We start from the raw sequence: 23,611 nt of genomic DNA, 5'->3' as shown, positions 1-23,611 counted from the left end.
CGACTTTTTTGTGTGCGCACTGGTTGGAGAGTTGGATTGCTTGCTTCACTACCAACTATTTTCGTTCTTTGATATTCCACTCTCATTCATTCTAGCGCTACTGGGAATCAAATCACGCCCTTCTCTTAGAGAACGTGTTGTCGCTGCCCCGTGAATACTTGCGTCCGCCGAGTAAAGTGCCTCCTTCCCTCATATCTCAAGCAAAGAGCCGTGCCCCGAAGCGCTGCGCATTCCTGCCTACGTCAACCAGCCTGATCCTACCAGTCTGAGCCAGCATGGGGCGACTCTCCAATTAGGAAGTAATCACCCGCTGTAGTGTCCTTCGGTCGTCTTTGACTACACCGAACTATTCTTCTTCTACAACATCTTCACTCGTCGAGCTGTCTCCAAGCCACGCAGCCTTCGCCCAAGCATTCACGTTATCATCTCGAGTCACTCGGCACTTCTTGTTGTCTTCCATTGCATCATATTCGCCAGTTATAGGCTGCCAGAAAATGGATACCATTACGTTTGTTCACCCTTCTGCTCCTAGTCTGGCTCTACATCATATTGAGACTTCGAGCAGTTCAACCTCATCTTCGAGCAGTTCGTCTCCATCCTCGAGAGACCCAACAGGTCCATCATCGCAGTCAAAGCATGCTCCGTCTGCCCGCGCTGCACCGGTGGCAGATGAGGCCAATAAGAAGGATCCATCCAGGCCAAGCTTCTTGGACTACCTCCCGATGGCGGCTGCAGCATCTGCAATCGTTGGTCTCACATTGCTTCTCAAGGTGGTCCCAGGCACTCCCAGAGTGTACGAGCGGACCTGGTTGTTTTCCGTGCGGCGTGACGGGAGGTGGACAGCAAGAGCCTTGACTGATCCGTGGATCAGCAACATGTTCCTAAAAGATACCCTCATCACTGTGAGTCCCCGGATACTCAGTGCGGCCGTAATGCTAATGTTTGCTTAGCTGCTCGTTTGTGTTATTGCAAGTTTACTCTGGAATCTCTTCAACTTCGCCGTCTGGTGCTCTCGCGGCACGTCAAAGGGCATCCATCCCGGGGTACAGATTGCTTTCCATCTCCTATTTTGCCTCATCCTCATGGCCTTTGCCATCATCGGTTTCATGCTAGCCGAAGCAGACATGAAGCCTCAGAACCCTGGCGCGAGATATTGGTTGAGCAACGTGCGCACGGTCTATTACGCAGGCCCTCACGATCGTGGTTCTTCCATGGAGGAGAGTTGGAGTTGGTGGAATCCGTGGGGGTGGAGTCTATCGGAGCACAGTGACGATACGAACATGAGTTGGAGGTGGTGGGGCATGGGTCTACCAGACCACGGCAAACATGGGGTCAAGCTGTACCTGGTACAGGGCGGCTGTGTCGCTGGCTTCATTTTGACGTACGTCGCCGCGACTCATCCTTCGATGCACGCATGCAAACACTGACTTTGGACCAGCGTCCTCCACTTCTTGATGTTCCTCAGAGCGTGTTACCTGCTCAACCACCGCCGGAAGAAGCAGAGGCAGGAGCTCAAGGATGTCATCACAAGCCAGGGACAAGGAAGGAACACACAGGGGCAAACGGGCGTGTGAGGGGAAGCTCGCGAGAAAGCGCAGGATGGGAAAAGCGGTCCGCGGAACAAATTGTGGTCGAAATGGCGGTCGTGGAACCTGGACGCTGGAGGTTCGGGGCACAGGCGGCACAGGCGGCCGGCCTTGCAGCGTCGGGGCGACGGGGTTGTTATGAAGAGAATGGGCGTGGCACATTGTTTGGTTGATGCGTCTCTCTCCGCGCTCCTAGGCCCTAGAGTAGCGTCAAACACTTGATCTTGCCGGCTGTCGCATGATGATGGGCTGTTTCGGCTGGGCAGTGCAGGCCGTGCGATGGGTGGACGGGCGGCGCTGGAGTGGGCGCCACAGTCGGAGGCGTCGGTGTGCGACGGCGATAGCGCGGGCGCATGCGCTGGTGTGTCAAAGCGGCGTCAGCAGAGAGCGAGGGAGTGGGAGACGGCGATTTACTGCGTAGGGGCGGCCCGGCGGGTGTGCTGTCGGTTGGCCAGGGCGGCACGCAGCAGGCTTAGCGACGTCAGCGGTGAGGGCGATCGCCTGGCCGGGGTGCCGATCCATCGCCCATGACAACCGCGTAAACAACCGCGCTTGGACGCCCCAGCCCGCACGAGCATTGCGGAGCGGCCTCTTGTCTGCTCTCGCCAGCGAGGACATGTGCGTCAGAGACTAAAGACTCCCTCGCCGTCCGATTTCCCCCTTCAGCTGCCACCCGTCTCTGGTTCCGTTGCCGCCCGCAGGCGCCCTTCTCCGGTGCACACCGTCTCTGCGTACGTACCCTCTTCGCGTCCCCACCGCGCGCGCCCGTGCCATTCACCAGCTCACCCTTCCCGCGCGCAGCACCATGAGTGCCATCGGCAGCCAAAGGCTGGCCACCGCGCCAGACCGCCCAAGTCACAGGCGCAACCGATCTGCGACCACCATCAAGTCCATTCTCACCGGCCTCAATCACAAGCGCTCGCCCTCCGACGGCACCGCTCTCGCGGTTCCCGACCCCAAGGACGCCCGCCGGCCCAGGAGCTCTCAGGCTGCAATGGCTTCGATGCCCGTGTTGCCGCCCGACCACCCGCACGCGCAGCGCGTGCTCGGCGAAATCCACAACCAGCCCGGTGGTCCCGCGTCGCCCCGGAAATCCAAGGACGGTCGCGACGGCAGGATGCGCGGCCTGCACAAAAAGACCCTCAGCACCGTCTCCCTCCGCTCGCTCGCCAAGGAGAGGGAAAAGTCCAAGGACGGCGCCAAAGATGAGCAAAAGGATTATTTGCGACCGCGCAGCGAGGACAAGATGAAAAAGCCAAAGTCCTCGACCAGCCTTTCCGCCGTCTTCTCCAAGGCCAAGTCCCAGAAAAAGGGCAACGCCAACGCTAGCAGAGACAAGGAGAACACCACACCGCCGCACTCTGCGACGGAGCCGAGTCACACCCCCATCTGGGCTGAGTTTTCCTCGCAGAGGCCGTCCGAAGACTATCACGAGATCACCACCACCACTACCATTCCGCTTGCTGTCCAGCGCGACATTGAGCATGAAATCGCCCTGTACACCCCTGCCGACTACACCCCCACCAAACAGCGCAACTTCTACGACGTCGACAAGCCCACCCTGCAGCAACGCCACCCCTCGGGCGGCTCGACGCGTTCCAAGTCCCGCCCCAATTCGTGGTACCTACCCAAGAGCGCCTCGGCCCACTCCTTCGTCGAGACGCTATCGAGGAAGAGCGAAGAGAAAAAACAGACGCTTGGGGGCAAAGCACAGACATTTGTAGACAACTGGAAGGCGAGGGGGGAGTCAAGACGGCCCTCCGCCGAGGAGTCCACACTGCGCCGTACCAATTCTCAGAAACATAAAGGGGAGGACGAGAAGAGGCAGGTCGAGTCAGCGCTGGCGTCGAAACGGGGCTCCAAGGTCATGGCGGCTGTTGCAGCCATCAACGGTCGTTCGACCCAGCCGGAGCCGGAGACGCCTCTTGATCAGGAGCAAATCGACGCCGAGTTTGAGGCTGTGCTGGTAAGAAAGGCCGCCAGCTTGATTCCGATCGCGGCTAACGACCCATCAGGATTCTAGGAATATTCCCGAGAACTTGCGCTCCAAGATGCGCAGCTTGAACACCCGTGTCAAGGCTGATTTCATCAGCAAAAACAAGATCGAGGAACCAAAGTCAGCAGTCGAGCCGGTCCAGAGAACATCGATTTGGGGAAAGCCTACAGTCGGCCGCAGAACCACATCCGATCAAAGCAGCGACCGCATCCTTCCCGACTCCGACGATCCGGCAAAGAGCCCCAGACCGCGTAGTAAGACCTTTACGTTCAGTAGAGGCGATAAGGGTGAGAAGCAAAAGTCTGAAGTGCCACCGCCCGACAGGTCCTCCAAGAGCTACGACGCGCAGAAGTCCCCTTCGTCAAAGTCGCTCTCCTCTGCCACAGGATCCTCTTTTTTCAGCCGCGCCCCCAAGGCTGCTACGCCAGAAGAGTTCGTCGCGTACCTCAGGAAAGTTCAGAAGCCTGAACTGGTCGAGGTGGGCAAGTTACACAAGCTCAGGCTGCTTCTAAGGAATGAGACGGTTGCTTGGGTCGACGCTTTCATCTGCCAGGGCGGCATGATGGAGATTGTTGGCTTGCTCGAACGCATCATGCAGATCGAATGGCGGTGAGTTGTTCATAAACATCGATATGCAGAAAGCAATCGCGTTGTTTGCTAATTATTTCTATCAGGGAGGAGCATGAGGACACTCTTCTGCATGAGTCTCTACTCTGCCTCAAGGGACTCTGTACGACCAAGATTGCATGTCAAAAGCTATGCGAAATCGAATCCACCCTGTTTCCTGCGCTTTTGGCCATGCTCTTCGATGAGGAACACAAAGGACCTAGCGAGTTTACTACTCGCGGTCTCATCATGAGCCTTTTGTGTAAGTTATATTCTCATGTTCCCGAGAAGACGCATACTAACGAATGAAGTCGCCCATTTATGCTCCGCTCTTGAGACACCAGAAGAGCTCCCCGGACGCGCGCGTACCATTCTGAAATACCTTCAGGGACCTCAAAAGCCTGAAGAAGCCCGTCCAGTTCCATTCATTCTGGAGATGCATCAGCCAAGGCCCTATCGGATTTGGTGCCAGGAAATTGTGAACGTAACCAAAGAGGTATTCTGGATCTTCCTCCATCACCTGAATGTGATCCCTTTCGGATCAGACAGCTTGGAAAACGATGGAAACAAGCCGGCTATGGACGGTCAGAAGTTTGCCCAACATCACTTTCCCCAGCCGCGCCCGCCGGTCCCTGCCGCTCCCTACGTCGGAGGCGTGGAGTGGGATGCAACCAACTACATCTCCACCCACCTCGACCTGATGAATGGCATTCTTGCGTCGCTTCCGACCGTGGAAGAGCGCAATGATCTGCGCTACGATCTCCGTGCTTCCGGCTTCGAGAAAGTTATGGGCGGCCAACTGCGCACTTGCAAAGAGAAGTTTTACGGCGCGGTGCATGATGGCCTCAAGACCTGGGTCAAGGCCGCTGTAGCCGACGGTTGGGAGGTTAAAGACGTGCGCATGGGCCTGCGGGAAGACAAAATCATGTCCCCGAAGAAGGCAGGCCCAAGAAAGAAGGTGGAAGCACCGCCCAAGATTGAGACTCCCAAGGTTGAAATACCTGGTCTTGATTTTGGCAGTGAATTGGAGAAGGGGTTGAGCCACGAAAGAAAAGAAAATGCCGGAGACTTCTGGCTTTGATGCGGCCACGGAGGTCTGCTCTGACCGAACTTGACCAGGCAAACCCGTTGTTCGTTGCTGCATGACCGGCGATGTTGGATCGTTAAGAAAACCAGAGACGGTTTGGTCACTTGCTTATTCGTTTAGTCCGAAGTACCTTTCTCTGGCGCATGTTGGTAGGTGGGAGTCAATCGGTTGGGACTCTAATTTCTTGTTTCTCTGGGCCCTTTTTAGGTCTGCTTCTTTCCCAGGTCTTCCCATTTTTTGTTACCTGCTTTCTTCGTTCAGCAGCCAAGCAACATCCACGAAGCTCACGAATGTTACGACAACAACAGCACGCGATGATTCACGACCAAAGATGGCACGACTGCGTTGAGTTCAGAAGATCATTACCGCTGGTTGTAGGTGTTGTTGCCGTACCACATGAGGGAGCACCGTCGGAGACGAGGCTTGGGAACACACAAACATCATCACCACAACAACTATTCGTGCGAGTGGGTAGGCTTTCTGTACTTCTATAAGTTTATATTATCGATTGACTGGAGGGATTTGGGATCGGGCTGCTTTCTTTTTTACGGAGCTGGATTCATCACTAAGATAAACTTCTGGTTGGTTCATGAGAGGTGGCTCTCTGAGGGATCGGAGTAATAGGGATAGCGTATATACTCATGCACGGCATGGTTGGGTTCTCTCAATATTTCTTTGAATGACGACGTATGTACAATGTGAAAGATTGGTGTCTGCAATCGTCTCCAACCTTTGTTCTGAAACGGTCATGATCTGACCGTCACTCCTTGCTCGTCCACCGCCGGCATTTTCAACGTTCTGATTTTTTTTTTTCCTTTGCTGAATACGATCAGCGCAGGTCTCTGGACACGTTTAGATCACTATACTGCCTAGATATGCAGACCCTGCCTATTGTGGATAAGTTGGTTTCACCTGACTCGTCACACCAGGGACACTCAACATCTTTGGCAGGATGCCCGTGCTGCTGAGATCGGTGTTCCACATCTACATACCGAGCAAGTCTGTGCTCATCATGAACCCTGTCCAACTCTTCCGAGTCCTCGGCAGATCTCTCCGTATGTGCACTACAGTGAAGACCTTCAAGCAGCGGTAGATGAGGAATCTTGTCAATCTTTTCGCTTTTTGAACGCCCCGAAACATCCTTTTTCGAAGTAACCTACACCTCGTTGAGCATTTCGATATGGATGAAATGGGTGTTTCCCGAGGGGGGGCGTGGTACTGTAAAGTGATGATGCAGTGGCTTAGGGCAACTCTGTCGTTGTATTCTCGATGCGGTACCCTCGGAGTCAGTCTGGAGTTTTGAAGAGCGTTTCTGGGTGACTGTAGAGAAGCACATTTAGTAAAGCATACAGACAGTGACTTTAGAGGAGAACGGTATAGCGCGAGTATTTTCCTAGATCGCAATGTGTTCCCTTGCAAGGAAAGCGTCAAAGTTGTTAAGGTTCGACATGCCTCCGAAGGTGCTCGCGAAGGCGTCTGGATGCGGACACCCGCTTTTACGTAAGACAAATGGGCACCTAGCATCGAGAGCATGTAGTTATCTATTCTGGTCAGGTCAGAGCACATCTAGAGTCTTCTGAAAATCTACATATATACACTTGGAAGCCGTGAGATCCTTTGTACAGGTGCACATCTGTGATCTTCAGGGCTGCGAGTAGACACATTTGCATCCTGAAGAGTAGCGCCAGTCTCTTCTCTCTGGGAACACAATACAGTATTGTAGGGTTCTCGCTAATGAAAAGTAGCTGATTGTATAAGTAAGTAGAGACTACCCGCTGATGCGTTATTAAACAATGTCATCAAGGGCTAATAGGTTTATGCATTGGAGTACACGTGTATGATACACTCCTTCGGAATTCATTTGCAGTCAGTGGTAAAAATGCGCCCAGGCTCAAACCATAGCCGTTGCAGTGATGATACCATTCATCCGCCTCAGATTGAGGGAATCCATGTAAAGGAGTGCGTGTACCTGGGAGAAACAGCAGAGTCTTTTGGCCTGACCATGCGGTTGGAGTCAGATTGGACAGTATGACACCAAGTCCCAAAAGACCCAGAATACATGGTAATCATTCTGACTTCACCTTCCTCGGTACAATTGCAGCTGAAGCACGCATATGACTGTAGATGTAAGCTCTTTGATGAGTTCAGCTTGAGAGGGACCAGTGCCACTGACTATTGGATTGACAAGACTGTGACGCTTTTGAAGGATGACACATATATTACACACAAAGTTGAAGATGGCGGCACCGCATAACGAGAGACGCATGCCACGCTGGAACTTCGAAAGAACACGAATGAGAAATGCTGCATACGCATTACGTGACTCCAGAAATCATCATCATCAAGAACTACCGTCTCCTCCACCCATACTAAAACGTCTTCGTAAGTCAAAAGAAAAGACTAAAAAAAAAGGTGCAAACAAGACAGACGGCAAAAAAAGACATCTGCCCCTCCAGTGTCCTCCCGGTTGAAGCAAGTTCCCTTCTTGCGCCGAACCCAACGCCGAGGGTATGCAAAAATAGCACTGCCAGGTGGGTTGCCAGACCGGCAGCAGCACCTGTTGAGTTGCAGCGTGAATCTCACTCGCCTTCCGCGTTGTGCTCTTGTTCGCCCTGTCTCTCTCTAAAAGTTCGTCAGACTCGTGATCCGGTTGCCTTGTCCTCCCCACACATACATATTCTCCCTTCTCGTGGTCCGTGGCACGGCATATGTTCGGATGTGGATCTGTGATTGTCGAGATCCACTAGGACGCGAAGACCCTGACGTTCAGATCAACGCTGCCCGTTGCAATAACACATCTGATGTTCTTTGCGTTCGGATCCTCCTTCTTGGCCCCATTCGGCGGCGCTGGCGTGCCGTTCGTCTCACCGTTGGTCTGCGGCTCCTTTTGGACGCTTGGCGCCCAGCGCAAGCAACTGACGAAGTGGCCATGCGCATCCTCAATCGTCTTGACGCATTTCCCTTCTTGTGCAAGGTCCCAGCATCGGATTGTCTTGTCGTCGCCACAGCTAAGGAGGTATTTGCCGCCCGGGTGGAACACCAGGGCGCGGACCCAGTTATCGTGGCCGCTGAGCGTCTTGATCAGTGTACCACGGCCATCCCAGAGCTTAATGGTCTTGTCACGAGAGCCGGTCGCCAGGAACTCGGCAGAGCTGCTTGCTGCTGGCGGCTTCTTGAGGCCGGCAAGGACGGCGAGATGACCGTAGGCAGCAGGCGGCGCCTGTGCCACGCACTCCACGACGTGGTCATGACCAACGAAGGTGCATTTCGGCTCGCCATTGCTGGAATCCCAGAGACGAGCCGTTTGGTCATTGCTGGCGGAAAGGAGCCAACGCCCGTCAAAGCTCGGGGCCACGTCTCGCACCCAATCGGCGTGCCCTCTAATCGTTTTGACGCAGAATCCGGTTGTAACATCCCAAATCCGGAGGGTCTTGTCCCGCGAGGCCGAGACCAGCAAATTGCCCGAGGACGGAGAGCCTGCTGCTCCGCTTGGAATAAAACGGACCGAGGACACCGAGTGGTCGTGTCCAGGGAGGGTTCTGATGTTCTTGTACTCATCGCTGGGATCCCAGAGCTTTATGGTCAAGTCGGAGGAACATGAGGCGAGCAGAGTGCCGCCGCGTGGGCCTCCGAAATCGACGTCCAAAACACCCTTGGTGTGGCCCTTGACGGTCCGCTCCAGCTCTCCGAGCTCCCAGTCCCAGATCTTGATTGTGGTGTCCTCGGAGCCCGAGGCCAGCGAGGTGAAGACTGGGTGGAAGGCAACGCAGGTGATGGGGGAGCGGTGAGACTGCAGGGTGTGGCGTGCGGGAGACCGGGGGAGCCAGCTCGCAGGGTCGGTGTTCTTGCGCATGAGGGAGGTGGGAGTGGCATTGTCGAGTTCAGACTGCAGGCTGGCATTCCGCGACTCTAGGTCCATGATCTATGCGGCATGGGTTCAGTACGGACAGGTCGCAGCGGGAGGCATGAGGTTTGGACCTTTTTCTGCAGGCGGACCACACTGGTCCACTTCTTCTCCAGCAACCCCTCATATTTCTTGCGGGTGGCATCCTCAAAGGACTCGCCGATGCCCAGCTCGTCGGTCAGGGCCTGGGCGCTGTTGGGGTGGCCGGAGGCGGCGAGGTATGCTATGATTGCCTTGTGCCTGGGCCAAGATATCAGAACATGGTGCATTTGTGTGTAACAGGCGGTGGGGACGAACAGCTCATCGGCCTGGCGTTGGGTCAAAAGCGTACTCATGGCGGCGATGGGCGCATCCGGTCTGCGGCACTCGGTGCGCCCTGGGAGGCGGATTCGGGGTCAGGCAGCGTGCGCGGGCGCAGGAGTGTTTGGGGGTGGACGTGTCGTGGGGTGTTTGGGACGGTGACGGTGCGGGTAGGGCTGTGCGGCCGAGCGACGGGGATGTTTTGCTGCGGGACGAGTGCGGAGGAAGCGCGCACTCTGGGCGGCGGCGGCGGCGGCGGTGTGCGTGGCGCGGCGCGGCGAGGCTGCAAGCGGGCTGCAAGCGGGCAAGACGGCCGCGGGACCGACTCTCGAGCTCGTGCAGACGGAGCGGAGGGCGGGCCCAGGGTCAATTGCTGCTGGGTGGTGGAAGCCCAAGCCCAAGGCCCTAGGCGGGCGCCGTGTCCGCCCAGCAACGCCAACGCCCGCACCCGAAACGGGCCGCTTGTTGTCTTCAAAACACCCGCGACCATTTCATCATCGCAACCCAACACCACCACCCATCCCGCCCAACACCCCGACCAGCGCCCGTGCCGTTTCGCCCGCTGCCGCTGCACCTCTGCCTGTCCGCTGCACGTTTTCCCCGCCACGCATCCCCGCGCTCAGCACCACTGGTACGTCCGGGCGCGAAAAAAGGACCCCGCCGAAGGGATTCGCCGTCGCCGTCGCTCAATCGCGCCTGGGCCGGCCACTGTGACCCGTCTCGGCTTTTGCCTGGCCGTTTTGCTGACCGTCGTCGCTCCCAGACTGCAGCAGTAGCCCGCCGGCTCAAGCTTGTTCACCATGGGTGACGAAGAGGACTTCAGCTCCCTGCCGCTCCCCGATCGCTTTCAGCACAAGAACTGGAAAGTGAGAAAGGAGGGCTATGAGGCAGCAACCAAGGAGTTTGATAAAGCTCAGGGCGAGTCCGACCCTGTCGTGCGCCAGTTCACACTCGACTCAGGCCTGTGGAAAGGGGCGGTGGCAGACTCCAACGTTGCTGCGCAAGCAGAGGCCCTCAGCGCACTATGCTCATACCTCCAGATTGCCGGTCTCCAGGGCACTACAAGGTACTGCTCCGTAACGGTCTTTCTTTCATGACCGACGCTGACAGCGCTGCACAGAACACGGAATCTGACCATCGCGCCGATCGTGGAGAAGGGCTTGACCGGTCGCCCCGCTGCTCAAGCGAAAGCACAGGAGGCGCTGATGCTGTACATCGAAATGGACAAGGCCGACCCCGTCATTGAAGAATTACTACCGATCCTGTCACACAAACAACCCAAGGTCATTACCGCCTGTCTGAAGGCCCTGACCGCCATCGTCCATGCATACGGCTGCAAGACCGTCGAGCCCAAGCCCATCCTGAAGGCTCTTCCAAAGGTTTTCGGCCACGCCGACAAGAACGTCCGTGCCGAGGCACAGAACCTGACTGTCGAGTTCTACAGATGGCTAAAGGAGGCCATGAAACCCCTCTTCTGGGGCGATCTCAAGCCCGTCCAGCAGACGGATTTGGACAAACTCTTCGAGAAGGTCAAGGAGGAACCGCCGCCCAAACAGGAGAGGCTTCTCCGCTCGCAACAAGAGGCACAAGAGGCTGCCGCTGCAGCTGGCGGAGGTGATGAAGTAGAAGACGCCGAAGCCGAGGAGGAAGCTGAAATCGACTTGGAGCCCGAATTTATAGCTGTTGATGTTATGGCAAAGGTCCCCAAGGACTTTTCGGAGCGCCTCAGCTCATCCAAGTGGAAAGACCGGAAGGAGGCCCTGGATGACCTCCACACTGCCATCAACGTTCCTGCAATGGAGGAAGGTCCCTTTCATGAGATAATGTCTGGACTCGCCAAGTCCATGAAGGATGCCAACGTCACCGTCGCTACCGTTGCCGCAAACTGCGTGGAGCTTTTCGCCAAGGGATTGAAAAAGAGCTTTGGAAAGTATAGGCAGACCGTCTTTAGCCCCATGCTCGAACGGTTGAAGGAGAAGAAGCAGGCCGTCGCAGATGCGCTGGGCGCCGCGCTTGAGGCGTGCGTCGCTTCAACTAGCTTGGGCGATTGTCTGGATGAGATCATGGAGGCGCTCAAACACAAGAACCCTCAAGTCAAGCTTGGTACAACCCAGCTCCTCATTCGTGTTCTGAAGTCGACCAGGGATGCCCCTCAGCCGCCAGAGACCAAGGCCATTGCTGAGGGTGCGACGAAGCTCCTCACCGAATCCCAAGCTACGCAGCGTGATGCAGGCGCTGAGGTTCTCGGAACACTATGGAAGATCATGGGCGACCGTATCATGAACCCGCATCTAGAAGGTTTGGACGAAATTCGGAAGAACAAAATCAAGGAGTTCCATGACTCCGCCGAGGTAAAGGCCAAGTACAAGCCAAAGGCTGCCCCGCCCCCTAAGCCAGCCGCCGCACCGGCTGGCAAGAAGCCGGTGGGGAAGAAGGCCGCTCCGGGTGCAAAGAAAGCTGCCCCTCCTGCCCGCGCCAAATCGCCTCCAGCTGAAGAACCTTTGGCTCCAAAACCCACCAGTCGGCCTGGCGCTTCGAAGTTGGGTGGTCCGAAGTCCGGTCTCGCTGCTCCTGGTTCGCGCTTGGGACTGAAGAAGCCAGGCCTGGCTGCTCCATCGCCCAAGAAAGCACCTGCCCCTGTTGAGGAGCTAGTTTCCGACTCGGAACCGGAACCTCCAGCGGCGAAGCCCGCCCCCCGGGCCGGCTTGGGACGTGGCCTTGCAGGAAGGCCTCTCGGGAAGCCCGCCGCTGCGCCTGCTGTCGAGCCTCCGGCACCCGCACCTGGCCTAAGTGCGGTTGAGAAGGCTGAATTGGATGAACTTCGTGCGGAGGTGGAGATGCTACGAAAGCAGAACGAAGACGCGAAGGCGGAAAAATCCCGGATGACTTCGCAGATTCACGAACTGCAGAACCAAAATGCACAACTCATCGAGGATCACACCCGGGATGTTCTGTCCATCAAAGCCAAGGAAACGCAGCTAGTGCGCGCCCGCTCCGATGCAGAGGCCGCAGAGCAAACCGTCCAGGCACAACAGCGCGAGGTTGAACGGCTGAAGCGTGAATTGTCTCGCCAAGTGCGGGCCGCGTCGCCACCGCCATTCGAGATTAGCCACGAGCAGCAGCATCATGGCGGCTACGACGTGGGCATGAACGGGGCGTATAGCCACAACGGCCATGGACACTCCAGCAGCTTTGGCCGCCGTAACTTCACTCCACAGTCTCCCGGTGGAGATGGAAAGGAGAATTTCGGCGACGGTTTGTCGCGTTCCGGTTCCCGCAGCAGCAAGCTTTCGCCGCTGCGACGCGGCGGATCCGGCAGCGGCATGTCCAGTCACTCCGGCTCTGGCTATGGTGGTCGTGCCAGCCCAGCGCTCGGCGGGCCAGGTGGTCATGAGGATCGTGAATATGGCAGTTTGGGCGGTAGTAGGTTAAGCGGGACAACGAGTGCGAGCACCAGCAACGGCGCGGAGAGTTGGAAGAGAGCCGCCGAAGTTACACAAAATCTGAAGGCTCGGATTGAACTCATGAAGGTACGCACGCACCCATTGACAGCGTTGGCTTGATACGAATGCTTGACTGACTTGATTTAACTGTAGGCTAAGCAAGGGCTTGCGAGGCAGCAGTCGCAACAGCACTAAGTCAGCCGCTGAATTGTCTGTTCAGCTCGAGCTGCAAGTCACGCAGTCATTTTTAGCAGCGATGCACGTCTAGGGATGGCGTTCACAAGTATTGGACTCTCAGGATGACCTGAATAATGACGCATGTTTTCCCCGATGGGTTCTTTGGCTCTTCGTTCTTCTTTTCGATTCTTTACGTGTACTTTTCTTGTTTTCATGAGCTCATAGAGCAACATTAAACCATCAGGGGATGATATGGGTGCATGAGATACCAGGCGTTCCGGAAATTGTGAGGTGGATAAGGGGTCAAAGGGCAAGCTGGGAAAGAACGTAGTGTTTCCCTCTGCCGTTGCTTGTACAATAATGAACTCTACGCGACCGTGCTTCAAGGATTGCGTGGTCTTGTTTGTCTGGATCTGACATTGGGATTGCTTGGATGAACGCGTCTCGATTGCTTTACCAGTCTAAGATACAGGAGGTATTCGCAGCTGACTGTCCGAGATATGCATATGATGTGTGCATCAATGCTCCATACCATCGCTGCATTTGGTGATTTATGCATCTGTCATCCCATCCTGTGTAATCGTCACCGATGGCTGTGCAACCACACTTACACTGCCCGCACTAGCACGTTTTCGGAACCCACCATCTAGACCACGGGCATTGTCCTTCTAGAACACACGTGCTCACTCCGACCGCCTCTAACGAGGGGTAAGCTAGCAACTCGAGCCCCCCCCAGCGACCGGGTCCGTTGTTACCCAATCTCTGGGACGGGGTAACACAGCCTTGTTGATCGCCTCCCCGTTATTAGTCGTTGCGGCGAAGCAATCTAGGGCACCAGGCTTCCCATCATTTGGAAAACGTCCTCTCGTTTACAAATCCTTGTCCCTGGTACTCGGTAGGTACGGCACGGAAACGTAACGTTGACTGTGCTACTGATTTGGACCCGAGTGGTTTCTCCGACCACCAAGTGCCGCGGCGTTAGTGAAGACTTTATTTGCGATAATCCCGCTGGCGACCAAGGGCGCACTGCGGATGAAGCCTCCATGGTCTTCCAAGAAGAGAGAACTTGAGAAGAACCATGAGCAATGACTCCATCGAAGAATCAAGAAAAGACTTGCAATGTTTCGGGGACAAGACTGTCGAGGAATTGATGCGTTCACATTTGTTGGACGGTGACCGCAGACGGTCACTGAGTATACAATCGGTTCTGGACGCTTTATTGAATCTGCTGCTATCTGGTGTTTATATACACAAATGAATGAGGGGTAGCGATCTTGGCAAAGGGGCATCAAGGGAGCTGAACGTCATGATATCATGGTGTTGAACACCCTTTTGGGCTGATGATGACGTCTACCATCAAACAACAAGCATATGCTTCATCATTATTCATCACATGTGATCATTATCGTCTGACAACATTATACTCCGAAGTTGAATGGTGTGGAAACGATGCAGCGTGAATATTCTTCTCATTTTACTTCAAATAATAATGCACCTCATCTTTGAGTAAGGAAAGTTCACTTAGGGATCTACAGTAATATATACACAGTACCTCGCGGAATCCAGTTTGTCTCCAAGGATACGAAGACAGATATACCACCGGACGCCATGCGGAGGAAAGATCCGAAGAAAAAAATAACAGTGAAAAGAAAAAGGTTGGGGGGCATGAATGCCCACTTTGAAGAGTAAGTCTTTCGAGGCGGAAAAAAACTAATCGACACTGTAGAAAGCTGCATATGAATGCCATCGGGACTAGACATAAACACCTCCATGCGCGCGGCAAGCGGACGAGGAAGCGGCAGGGTAGACGGTCGTGGTGATAGTGACGCTGCAGGATGGTCAGCGAAGAAATACAAACATCAAATATAAGAGATCACGTACGGAATGACCTGAGTCTTCGTGGAGGTGGCACGGGCAACGGTGTAATAAGTGCGGGTGCTGGTAGGCGTAGCCAGGGTGACGGTCGACGGTGGCAGGTAGGTCTTGCCATTCACGACGGTGGCGGGAGCCGGGGTGACGGTACTGGTGATGGTAGCAGTGGCTGTTGCGAGTTCAGTCAGTACCATTTCCGTTTTCTCAACAACACAATTTGACAACTTACCCAGGAGGGTGCTGGTTACAGCAGAGGTCGTGGAGGTGGAAGTGACGGTGATGAAGTCGGAAGTGTTCTGGTCGGTGACGGTCAAGGGCTGGGCATCCGGAGCTCGCCTGCCAAGGCCAGAAATGCCACGCAGGCGCTCCGAACGTGCCTGAAGCCACTGCTCGCGGTTGTGGTTGAGATCGAAGAGCGGGTCACGCGCGTAACGGAACTTTGATCCAGAGGGGGTCTTGGCACTGGGGAGAGGACTCTTTGCAGCAGAGGCAGCGGACTTGACGATGGACTGGGCAGCAGCCATCTTGGGCATGATCTTGACGAACGGATCGGGAGTTGGCTGGCGGGACGGCAGGCGGCAGGATGCAGTCACGGTCTTCACAACCTTGGTGACCGAGGGGACGAACTTGGAGACGGTTATCGTGTTGAGGATGTTGGTCTTGGTGGCCACAACTGGCGAAGGAGTGATGGTTACGGTCTTTTGGATGGTCGTGCTGGCCACCGTGACAGTCTTGCGCGGGAGTGTCGTGGTACTAGTGCTAGTGACAGTCGAGGAGACGTTGGTTGTTGGCACGAGGACCGTGGTTGACGTGATGGTTGGCGTCACCGTCACAGTCGATTGGACGCCTACGGTGAGTGAAAAGTCTCTCTCGAAGGCGATGGGAGCGCCATCGTCTCCGTTGTTGCTGAGAATCAGGAGGGACCAAGCGCCGGACACGAGTTCGTCCTTCAATATGGGGCTAGAGGGCATCAGCAGAGCTTTGATGCGCGGCGGAATGTTTGCCATACCATGTTGACAACTCGTCTGTATCGTCTGGCTGCATCGGCGTGCTGGTGCAGGTGTACTGGTCGCCACTGGGATCAACCAGGATGTTGGTGGAGTTATCAGCTTGGCAGCCTGATGACGATATCAGTAACTCTCCTATCACTCAGTGGCATCCATTGGGTTACCTTCGAACTCCTGGACAAAGGTGAAGGGATCGGTGGAGGCGTTATTCTGAAAGTATATTCCGCCTCCTTGGAAGTCCATGCCAAAAGATTGGCAGCCAGCAGTCAGCTGGGTATCGGCCAAAGCGCTGCGGCCGAGGAAGCCAAAGGCTGTGGCCACGGAAAGAAGGCGAGACATTTTCAATCGAGAAGGAAAATCAAAAGGATGAAGGTGGAAGAAAGAAAGAGCTGTAGTGTGTGGGATAGGAGTGTGGGAAGGCCGGGGTCAAGGGTGCCTTATATCTCAAGTCAACAACACAACACTGGAGACGGCGGCAGCGGTAGCGTGAGCCCAGCAATCACGGGCGTTACGGCAGTAAATTCAGGCGTTCTGGCCACGAGCTAAAGCGCACCGGTGGAGGAGGTGGCATGAGGGCCACGACATCATGGACGGAAGACTGAGGCGGGGCTGATGCGGGCTCGTGGTGCTGGCTCGTCCCAAGGATTTGATATGGGTGGGACTAGCAAGGCCGAGAGAATTGGGAACCACCGGAGCACGGCAAGAGGCTCAACCGGCATCTCTGGATGTAGAAATGTCGCAGGCCGGAAGTAAGCCACAGGCAATCGAAGGGCCAGGCGGGGAGAAGGATGCTCGACACGACGCACCTAAAGTGGAAACTGGTAGATGCAAGACGGCAATGCTGCCTCGACGGGGAGTTACACTGGGCGCGGAGACTTGGCACGGCAAGTGTCTAGCTGGGCGGGCGTCTGACACGAGAAGCAGAGCTACGTCAGTTGGCGGCATGGGGGAGTCTGGAATGCGGCATTAGGTTGGAGCGAGCGACAGGCACAGCCGTGTCTTGCAGATGGTCGGGAAGTCCCCGGATGGTAGGCTCGAGCACGCGACAACCGCAAGCCCATGGCGCTTCGGACTTGGTGGGCGGGGAGCCAGAGACGCGGGACCCTGCATGGGGCTGCTAAGTTTAGCAGCGGTGCGTAAGGATGCGGCTCATCAGGTCGGTCGAGGTGGCAGCGAGCTGGCGGCGAGCTGGCGGGCGGCGCGCCATGTTTCTGGGGAGCATTCCGGCGTCCGGGGTACCGGGGCGGCTAGCGGGCGGCTAGCGGGCGTCTGGCCGATGATGGCAATGTCGCGCGATAACGCGAAGGAAGCGAGAGGGCGTTGCTGTGAGGGCTGTTCATGACAGTGGATGGGCTAATCCGTTAGGTGGCGTCGGCGCGTCGGCGCGTCGGCACTTCGGCAGCGCTGAGCTCCGCCTCCGCCTCCGCTCTCGCTCGGGCTCCCCTGGTCGCTTCCGCTCTGGCTCTGCGGCTTCCCGCCCTCTGCTGTCCACCACCGCCGTTCTTCACCGATAATCTCCACGCATGCACGCCCGCACGCCCGCCCGCACGCCCGCCCGCACGCCCGCTCTGCGCCTGCACCCCGAGCACCGCCACCCGCCGCCCGCCGCCTCCCAATGGGCATGCCAGTGCCAAATCGTGGGTCGTGGACGAGCCACGAGAACCACACAATGGGGACCCGTCAGCTTCACCGAATGCCGGCACGCTAGCCACCGTGAACCATCACCGGCCACTGCGCCTGACAGCTGCAGCGCCACTCACTCGCCTCTGCCCCATTGATCGCCAAGCCACCAGCCCGTCCGCCGTCCGATTTCCTCTTTGGGCCACCCATCCTTCGCCTAGCACCCACTCCGCAATGCTTAGCCTCTTAGCGCTCCCCGGCTGGGGCTCCAGACCTGCTCTGCTGCTTGTATCCGCACCTGTGTCGCCTCGCGTGCTGTGGCTTTTGCCGTGTAGGCGTCGTTCTGGTTCGACCGCTGCCTCTGTGACTTCGTCCGGTCCATGGAGCTCTGCATATTGGCTTGTGTCCGCGTGGTATATATGTCGACCGTTGCTCCTGAGAGAGTCGACATCAACCAGCAGCCGTTTCCCTTCTTATCCTTTCTCCATCCTTTGTCTTCTCAAATCTGCTCATACCTGCTCATACCTGCTCATCCCGCGCCATCATGCGCATCACCAGCCTTGCGGCAGCCTGGCTCGCCGTCTTTGTTGCCCAGTCGTCGGCACATCTCCCCAACAACAAAATCCTCTGGGGCGAGAAGGGCCCGGCAGGGAACCACATGAGTGTGGTTCCCCGTCTGGTCCAATCTACTTCCACCTCGTCGTCTCGCACGTCGGCGACTTCCACCTCGTCGTCTCGCACGTCGGCGACTTCCATCTCGTCGTCTCGCACGTCGTCGGCTTCCATCTCGTCGTCTCGCACGTCGTCGGCTTCCATCTCGTCGTCTCGCACGTCGTCGGCTTCCACCTCGTCGACTTCTACCTCGTCGACCAGTACTAAGGTGGCCGACGCTGCCTGCACAAATGGCCCTCTGACCAGGAGCTGCTGGTCCAATGGCTATTCGATTGTGACCGACTTTGACCAGAAGTGGCCCACCACTGGCAACACCGTCTCCTACAGCCTAGACATCACCAACGGCACCTGCAATCCTGATGGCGGTCCCAGTCGTCCATGCCTGATGTTCAACAACAAGATTCCTGGCCCGACACTGTATGCGAACTGGGGAGATATGATCTCTGTCACCATCAACAACAAGATGCCCAGCAACGGTACTAGCGTCCACTGGCACGGTGTTCGCCAGTACAACACCCCCACTCAAGACGGTGTCAATGGAATCACCGAGTGCCCGCTTGCCCCGGGAGACTCGAAGACGTACCTGTTCCGCGCAACCCAGTTCGGCACCACCTGGTTCCACAGCCACTTCTCAGCCCAGTACGGTGATGGTGCCGTGGGCCAACTCGTCATCAACGGCCCGGCCTCCTCCAACTACGATTACGACCTTGGTACCTATACTGTGACCGACTGGTACTATCGCACCGCCTTCCAGATCGAAGACAACTTCAACGTTGCCCTCCAGGCAGGCAAGCCCGGTCCTCCAGGGGACACCATCCTTGTCAACGGCACCATGAAGTCTCAAGATGGCACCGCCGGTGCGTACAGCAGAGTCAACAACCTCCAGCCTGGCAAGAAGTACCGTCTCCGTCTTATCAACACTTCGGTGGACAACAACATCTGGGTTTCCCTTGACGGCCACAACTTCACAGTCATCACCTCCGATTTCGTCCCGAGTAAGCCATGGACCACCAACTGGCTTCTCATGGCGATCGGCCAGCGCTACGATGTCATCTTCACCGCCAGTTCGACGGTTGGTAATTATTGGTTCCGCGCCGAGGTCGCCACTGCCTGCCTCAGCGCCAACAATCACTACGGCCGAGGTGTGTTCAGCATTGCCGGAGCTTCTTCTAGTGATCCTGTGGATAGTGCCTCAAGCGTCCCCGGCGGCTGCGTCGAGCCTCTTCCCACGCCTTACGTGTCAAACACTGTCCCTAACTCTACCTTCCTTAGCCAAGTCTCGACCCTCAGTGTCGATCTGACAACGGCGAACGTCTCTACCAACCAGCAGAACATTGTCTTCTGGGGCATTAACATGACTGCCATTGATATTGACTGGGAGAAGCCGACGCTTCAGTACGTCATCGACGGGAACACCAGTTACCCTCATGTGTACAACTTGATCGAGCTGCCGAACGAGAATATTTGGACCTACTGGATCATTCAGGAGACTACCGGCACTCCGCAAATCCCGCACCCGATCCATTTGCACGGCCACGATTTCTACGTGCTCGGCAAGGGCTCTGGTGTCTTTGACCTCAGCACCTCTCCCTCGACCCTGAACTGGAGCAACCCCACTCGCCGTGACGTTTCGCTGCTGCCAGCTGGTGGCTGGCTCGCTCTTGCGTTCCCGACCGACAACCCCGGAGCCTGGCTCATGCACTGCCACATTGTAAGTTGCCGACGTTGATACTTTAGACTGAAATCAGATACTAATGTTGCAATTCCTGTAGGCCTGGCACATCAGCGAAGGTCTCGGAGTTCAGTTCCTCGAGGCCAAGTCTCAGATTCAGGGCCTCAACGACGCTTCATGGCAGAAAACCTGTACGAACTGGGACAAGTACTGGACTAGTTCCATATACCCCAAGCAGGACTCTGGTCTTTGAAGGAACAAACAATTTCCCTTGTGGTTTCTTTACATGCATATCTAGGGTCTTGGAGTTTGGTTGAAAGATTTGCATAAGACCGTTCGTGTACTGTACATTCAGGCAATCCTACTTGTCAACATTATCATTGTTCCGAACTTAGATCGTCTCTGTCTACCCACTGCAAAGCAACAGGTGAGGTCCCTGCAAAATGTGATGGCTTTGGATGTGGTCTTCACAGCCAATACCCACCTGTTCTGGGGCCCATCTCGTCACAACTACATGCATTCTAATTTGTGCATACACCAAACTATAACAATCAAAGCCGTAACAAAGAAGTTTGGCAGCTGCAGCAAAGCCATGTGCCTCGCTGCGGGACCGAAGTATGTAGCGGCCGATGAACAGTACATGCATCTCAACCCTGCCGACATGCACGCTCGGAAGGGTATTCCCAGCTGACAGCAGATCATGTCTCGGGGCCTCCCATGTACTACGGGTGAGAGCAAAAAGACCAGCATCCCTCGGCCGAGCAGAGAGGCCATCGCGATTTCCCGCTGAGCTGCGCTCACGTGCAGCAGGCTTTCGCCTGAAGGGGCGATCATGCAGCCGGTCGCCAGAGCGGGAGAAAAAAGCAAGGAAAACACACGTTTTGGCTTTCACGCCCCTCGTATCTCAAATGTACTGATGTCAGACACTAAAGTCAACTAGAGCATCGACTCTTTTAGCGTGAGTCTCAGAGTCCGCTTGGCCCCCAAAGGCTGTCATCATGCACCGAGCCTAAGTGGCCGGACCGCGGCTGTTCGCGAGCGCGGGGGGAAGGGGAGGCAAAGGAAAAAAAAAAAAAGAGTTGTGGCGAAGTACGATCGGGAAAGCTTGGAAGTGACATGCAACGGCGGGTGAGACCGCAGCTGTCGTGGGTGGCGATCCACTCGACGTAATCTTTGCCCGGGCCGTTGGGTGGGCTGTAGTATAGCGCGCTTCCTTTAAAACTAAAAGAAGTAACAGTGGCTGCACTACGGCCACGGTGCGGCGGCAGGATCGTCAGATACGAGCCTTGTCGGTTCTTGTTTTTGCTTGTTCTGGCGACGGCAAGTGAATCTGGCGGCTACCAGTGGTCACGGCGCGCGGGAATTAGTGGCTTGAGCGGGCTGATGAAACTCTCGAAAGCCGAAGGACGGGTGAGCTAATGCGGAGGGAGAGGGGAGCCTTGCAGCAGTGGCGGCTTGCAGATGCCACATGCAACCTGCCAGGATCGGGGCTGAGGAAATTGATTGAACCCGATCGGTTGGCGTACCGAATTCTTTCCGTTTGCTTGTTTTCGCTGACAGGCACAGGAAATATATTGCATATGCTATTTGCGGTATTATTATCTGCTGCACATACGCAATCAATGCATATGTACCGCTACATGCTGGCGTCCTAGTTCTCAGACCAATCGCTTGTCATCCCGAGACCGTCCGGTTGCGGAACCTAGCCGGTGCATGTAGCTGTCATGACGCGTGGCTATGAGACACGACATTCGGAAATCGGGAGAATGGCGTGCCGTATATGAGAATTGCATAAGTGCCGTTTTTCTTCAATCTTACATATGAGGTTACATGTGAAGGTCATCTTGGTAGAGTTTGGGGTCGGGCTGAGGCGTGAGGGGAGATCAACACAACAGTGGGCGCATCTACTCGCCGAGATTGAACTGAAGCTGCATCGTGGGCGTATATTGACTGAGTTGAATTTCCTGTTCCTTCGCAGGCTTGCCTCTATGACTTTTGTTTTGGTGTGTACTCTTACATCTCGAAGGATTTTTGATAGATCGGTCCCCGTCATCCAATCTCCACCGTTTCATGGCTCCACGGGATTTTCCAGTCCCTCCCAACTCTGTACAAGCAACTCCTACGCCAATGAGAACGAAACCCAAAGGCTGACGGCATGATGGCCGTGCCAAAGGCGAAATACGTCCAGGAAAGGAAACGAGGACTGTGCCGAACAGATGTGAAAAACAGGAAAGACATGGTCCCGGCCATGGTAGAGTTGGCCACTCAGATCATCAACGGGGGTGGCTGCCTGTCCACAAGGATGTGAAAGCTCTACGGCGAGGAGGCAATGGCATCGGTCAATTACCCCCTAGGGTTTCTCGGCACTCGATCCCAAGTCACCTTAGTAGTCGACGCCCACGACACCCTCGAGCTTGCCCTCGGTTTCCTCGACGTAGCGCACTAGATCCTCGATGGTGCACACCTTGATGCCGAATCTCTTGCCAAAAGCCAGGCACTCGTCCCTCCTCATCATGCCACCGCCGACGCGCTCGGCCACGCCCTCCTTCTCCTCGCCGTCGGTGATGAGCTCACAAATGACGCCGGCCTCGGGCAGCTTCGCCAGCCGGCACAGTTCCGTCGCCGCCTCGGTGTGGCCGCGCCTCTGCCTGACACCGCCGTCACGCGATTGCAGCGGCAGAATATGACCGGGCCGCCTGAAGTCCTCGGCCGTCGCGCTGTCGTCAGCGAGCAGACGGCAGGTCACGCTGCGGTCGGCGGCGGATATACCGGTGGAGATGCCGTGGCGGGTCGAGGCGTCGACGGAGACGGCGTAGGCGGTGCGGTTCGGGTCGGCGTTGTCAACGACCATCTGCGGCAGCGACAGCTTCTTGGCGCGCGCCGCCGTCACCGGCGCGCAGATGTAGCCCGACGTGTAGCGGATCATGAAGGACGCTTTGGCGGGGGTGAGAGCGGAGGCGGCGATGATGAGGTCGCCCTCGTTTTCGCGAGAGGGCGAATCGAGCACGATGGCGAAGTCGCCACGGCCTGCGGGAGCGAGCGTCAGCCAATGCGCCAGGAGCAAGCCCGGCGAAGAGCGTGGGCAGCGAATGGGAGGGGCAAGGTGGGCGCACCGAAGGCTTCTATCACGTCCGGGATGGGATCGAAGGCGGGATGAGCGTCGGTGCCATTGACGGCAGGCGCATCGGTTGCAGTGGTTGCCATGGCGGAGGAGGTGTGCAGGCGAGGGGAATCAGGGCGTGGGTCCGGATATGTACAGGGCTACTGCGGTTGATGTATTTCGGCGGCGGTTCTCGACGATGTTGTAATGCAAGCACGGTCCACCTTCGGTGTTGTTGCTTATGAGAGCCGGCGTAACTTTTTGGTCAGCGCGTAGGAGGACGGCGAGGAGCTTGCGGGATGCAGACGACAAGGCGGGCTTGCGGCGGAATAAAAAGCGCCACGGAGAAGGTTGAGCATGATGGTGGAGCTTGTGCCGGGGTCGAGTCATTGCTGGCAGCAGTGGCCGTTGCTGTCCCCCGGTCGAGGCCGACAGACCCCTCGTCGCAGGCCCGCTGCTGCCGGCCCCGCCGGCTGACTCGGCCTCGGCCACTCGCTGGCTCCCGACCGATGCCGACCGACAATCTTCGACAATCTTCGACGCGGCGACACGCACTCGTTCCTCGCGAT

The 23,611-nt window shown here is 56.5% G+C and overlaps 7 protein-coding genes across 7 annotated transcripts; 4 read left to right on the top strand and 3 right to left on the bottom strand.

Annotated features, from left to right (window-relative positions):
- Positions 1-494: 494 nt before the first annotated feature.
- On the top strand, positions 495-1,574 carry BKCO1_1000122 (uncharacterized protein; the record flags this gene model as incomplete). The annotated part of the gene is made up of 3 exons (XM_020269485.1): positions 495-902; positions 951-1,381; positions 1,439-1,574. The coding sequence occupies 3 exons, from the start codon at positions 495-497 to the stop codon at positions 1,572-1,574; spliced, it is 975 nt and encodes a 324-aa protein (XP_020135350.1).
- Positions 1,575-2,391: 817 nt separating this feature from the next.
- BKCO1_1000121 (gtpase binding protein rid1) lies at positions 2,392-5,269 on the top strand (the record flags this gene model as incomplete). Its single annotated transcript, XM_020269484.1, has 4 exons — positions 2,392-3,552; positions 3,602-4,191; positions 4,257-4,450; positions 4,500-5,269. 4 exons carry the CDS (start codon positions 2,392-2,394, stop codon positions 5,267-5,269), a joined length of 2,715 nt encoding a protein of 904 aa, XP_020135347.1.
- Positions 5,270-8,018: 2,749 nt separating this feature from the next.
- On the bottom strand, positions 8,019-9,514 carry BKCO1_1000120 (nuclear distribution protein pac1; the record flags this gene model as incomplete). Its single annotated transcript, XM_020269483.1, has 3 exons — positions 8,019-9,197; positions 9,254-9,419; positions 9,477-9,514. 3 exons carry the CDS (start codon positions 9,512-9,514, stop codon positions 8,019-8,021), a joined length of 1,383 nt encoding a protein of 460 aa, XP_020135348.1.
- A 765-nt stretch (positions 9,515-10,279) lies between these two features.
- Positions 10,280-13,117, top strand: BKCO1_1000119 (spindle pole body component alp14; the record flags this gene model as incomplete). The annotated part of the gene is made up of 3 exons (XM_020269481.1): positions 10,280-10,545; positions 10,600-13,009; positions 13,076-13,117. 3 exons carry the CDS (start codon positions 10,280-10,282, stop codon positions 13,115-13,117), a joined length of 2,718 nt encoding a protein of 905 aa, XP_020135269.1.
- Positions 13,118-14,851: 1,734 nt separating this feature from the next.
- BKCO1_1000118 (p-loop containing nucleoside triphosphate hydrolase) lies at positions 14,852-16,317 on the bottom strand (the record flags this gene model as incomplete). The annotated part of the gene is made up of 5 exons (XM_020269480.1): positions 14,852-14,927; positions 14,981-15,140; positions 15,201-15,931; positions 15,981-16,089; positions 16,143-16,317. 5 exons carry the CDS (start codon positions 16,315-16,317, stop codon positions 14,852-14,854), a joined length of 1,251 nt encoding a protein of 416 aa, XP_020135268.1.
- Positions 16,318-18,142: 1,825 nt separating this feature from the next.
- BKCO1_1000117 (multicopper oxidase) lies at positions 18,143-20,195 on the top strand (the record flags this gene model as incomplete). Its single annotated transcript, XM_020269479.1, has 2 exons — positions 18,143-19,981; positions 20,043-20,195. 2 exons carry the CDS (start codon positions 18,143-18,145, stop codon positions 20,193-20,195), a joined length of 1,992 nt encoding a protein of 663 aa, XP_020135273.1.
- A 2,130-nt stretch (positions 20,196-22,325) lies between these two features.
- On the bottom strand, positions 22,326-23,146 carry BKCO1_1000116 (dihydroxy-2-butanone 4-phosphate synthase; the record flags this gene model as incomplete). Its single annotated transcript, XM_020269478.1, has 2 exons — positions 22,326-22,969; positions 23,056-23,146. The coding sequence occupies 2 exons, from the start codon at positions 23,144-23,146 to the stop codon at positions 22,326-22,328; spliced, it is 735 nt and encodes a 244-aa protein (XP_020135272.1).
- Between the last annotated feature and the right edge of the window lie 465 nt (positions 23,147-23,611).

The sequence above is a fragment of the Diplodia corticola genome (assembly GCF_001883845.1).
Source record: "Diplodia corticola strain CBS 112549 chromosome Unknown scaffold1, whole genome shotgun sequence".
Taxonomy (NCBI): domain Eukaryota; kingdom Fungi; phylum Ascomycota; class Dothideomycetes; order Botryosphaeriales; family Botryosphaeriaceae; genus Diplodia; species Diplodia corticola.
The sequence above is the reverse complement of the archived record's forward strand: the minus strand, read 5'-3'. Positions and strand labels throughout refer to the sequence as shown.